Source organism: Eurytemora carolleeae, unplaced genomic scaffold (genome assembly GCF_000591075.1).
Source record: "Eurytemora carolleeae unplaced genomic scaffold, Eaff_2.0 scaffold2375, whole genome shotgun sequence".
In the NCBI taxonomy this organism is placed as follows: domain Eukaryota; kingdom Metazoa; phylum Arthropoda; class Copepoda; order Calanoida; family Temoridae; genus Eurytemora; species Eurytemora carolleeae.
In genome coordinates, this window is record NW_019398266.1 from 14,011 (window position 1) to 15,006 (window position 996).

Here is a 996-nt window from a genome sequence, read left to right on the forward strand (position 1 = left end):
GCAGAAGCCTAAATATAGTTGATTTTAATTTTATTTTTATTTCAATTGAAAAAGAATATTTTGGAAATAACTTAAATAAATCCCGGAACCAGTCAAAACTTTACATCACACAATAGTTTTATAAAATATTTAATTTGTTCCTGTTTTTTGTCAGAAAATCCCCAGGTTGACTTTGAGATTTTTCCACTTCTTGTGTACAGTCTTAAAGTAATGATGTTTATTTAATGGCTACTATTTAAAAATACATGTACAAACTTTTATATAATTAGTTGTACATTATTTTTTTAAATTTGTCACTATTTGTTATTTCAGAAAGGTAACCAGTCCAAATAACAAATTTACTTGTTTTTTTAATTTGTTGCTTGTGTTTAAAAAATCGAATATAAAAAGTTCGATTTAAAAAAAAATAGATTTTTGAAAAAAAACTAATTTCAGCCAATTCGGCCAGTCCAGCTGTTTGACCAGCCATAGCTAACATACAAACATAATACATATACAATACAAATATACATATATTTGAGCAAAGAACTTTATTATCATAGAAAAAAATGAGTATTTACCTTCCACTTATAGCATAAACTATTAATGAAGAGATGAGCAGTAAAGCCAGAACCCCCATTTTAAAACTGAGTTATTTTCGTAAATTTTGAAAATTGTATCTAAAATTATTTGGTTTGGTTTTACTCGGATACTCCTTCCGGTCCCTGGATTCACCAAATCCACTAAACACTCCCCCCCGGGGAAAGTATCCGAAGAAAAAACACCAAAACCAAAAAAGAACTCATTAAGTTATTCAAGTCCGGTCCCATTTTACCCACACACCCCACTTTGGGTTTCATGATCAACATCGACGGATAAGACGGACATGTTAAATAAAACACACAATTAACAGAAAAAACGATATATTTATTAACAACATAAATTCTTTTAATGTGCTTGCATGATCTTTCTTTTTAAAATTTACAACTATACTTATCATGTACTATTTAGCGATCC

At 28.9% G+C, this 996-nt stretch overlaps 1 protein-coding gene across 1 annotated transcript in view; it reads right to left on the reverse strand.

Moving 5' to 3' along the window:
- The window catches only part of LOC111717121 (kelch-like protein 20), a gene marked incomplete in the record, with an annotated part of 14,109 nt that extends 13,487 nt beyond the window's left edge, over positions 1-622 (reverse strand). Inside the window, 1 exon segment of the mRNA XM_023492630.1 lies at positions 568-622. Within this exon segment, the coding sequence (XP_023348398.1) occupies positions 568-619 (52 nt within the window).
- Between the last annotated feature and the right edge of the window lie 374 nt (positions 623-996).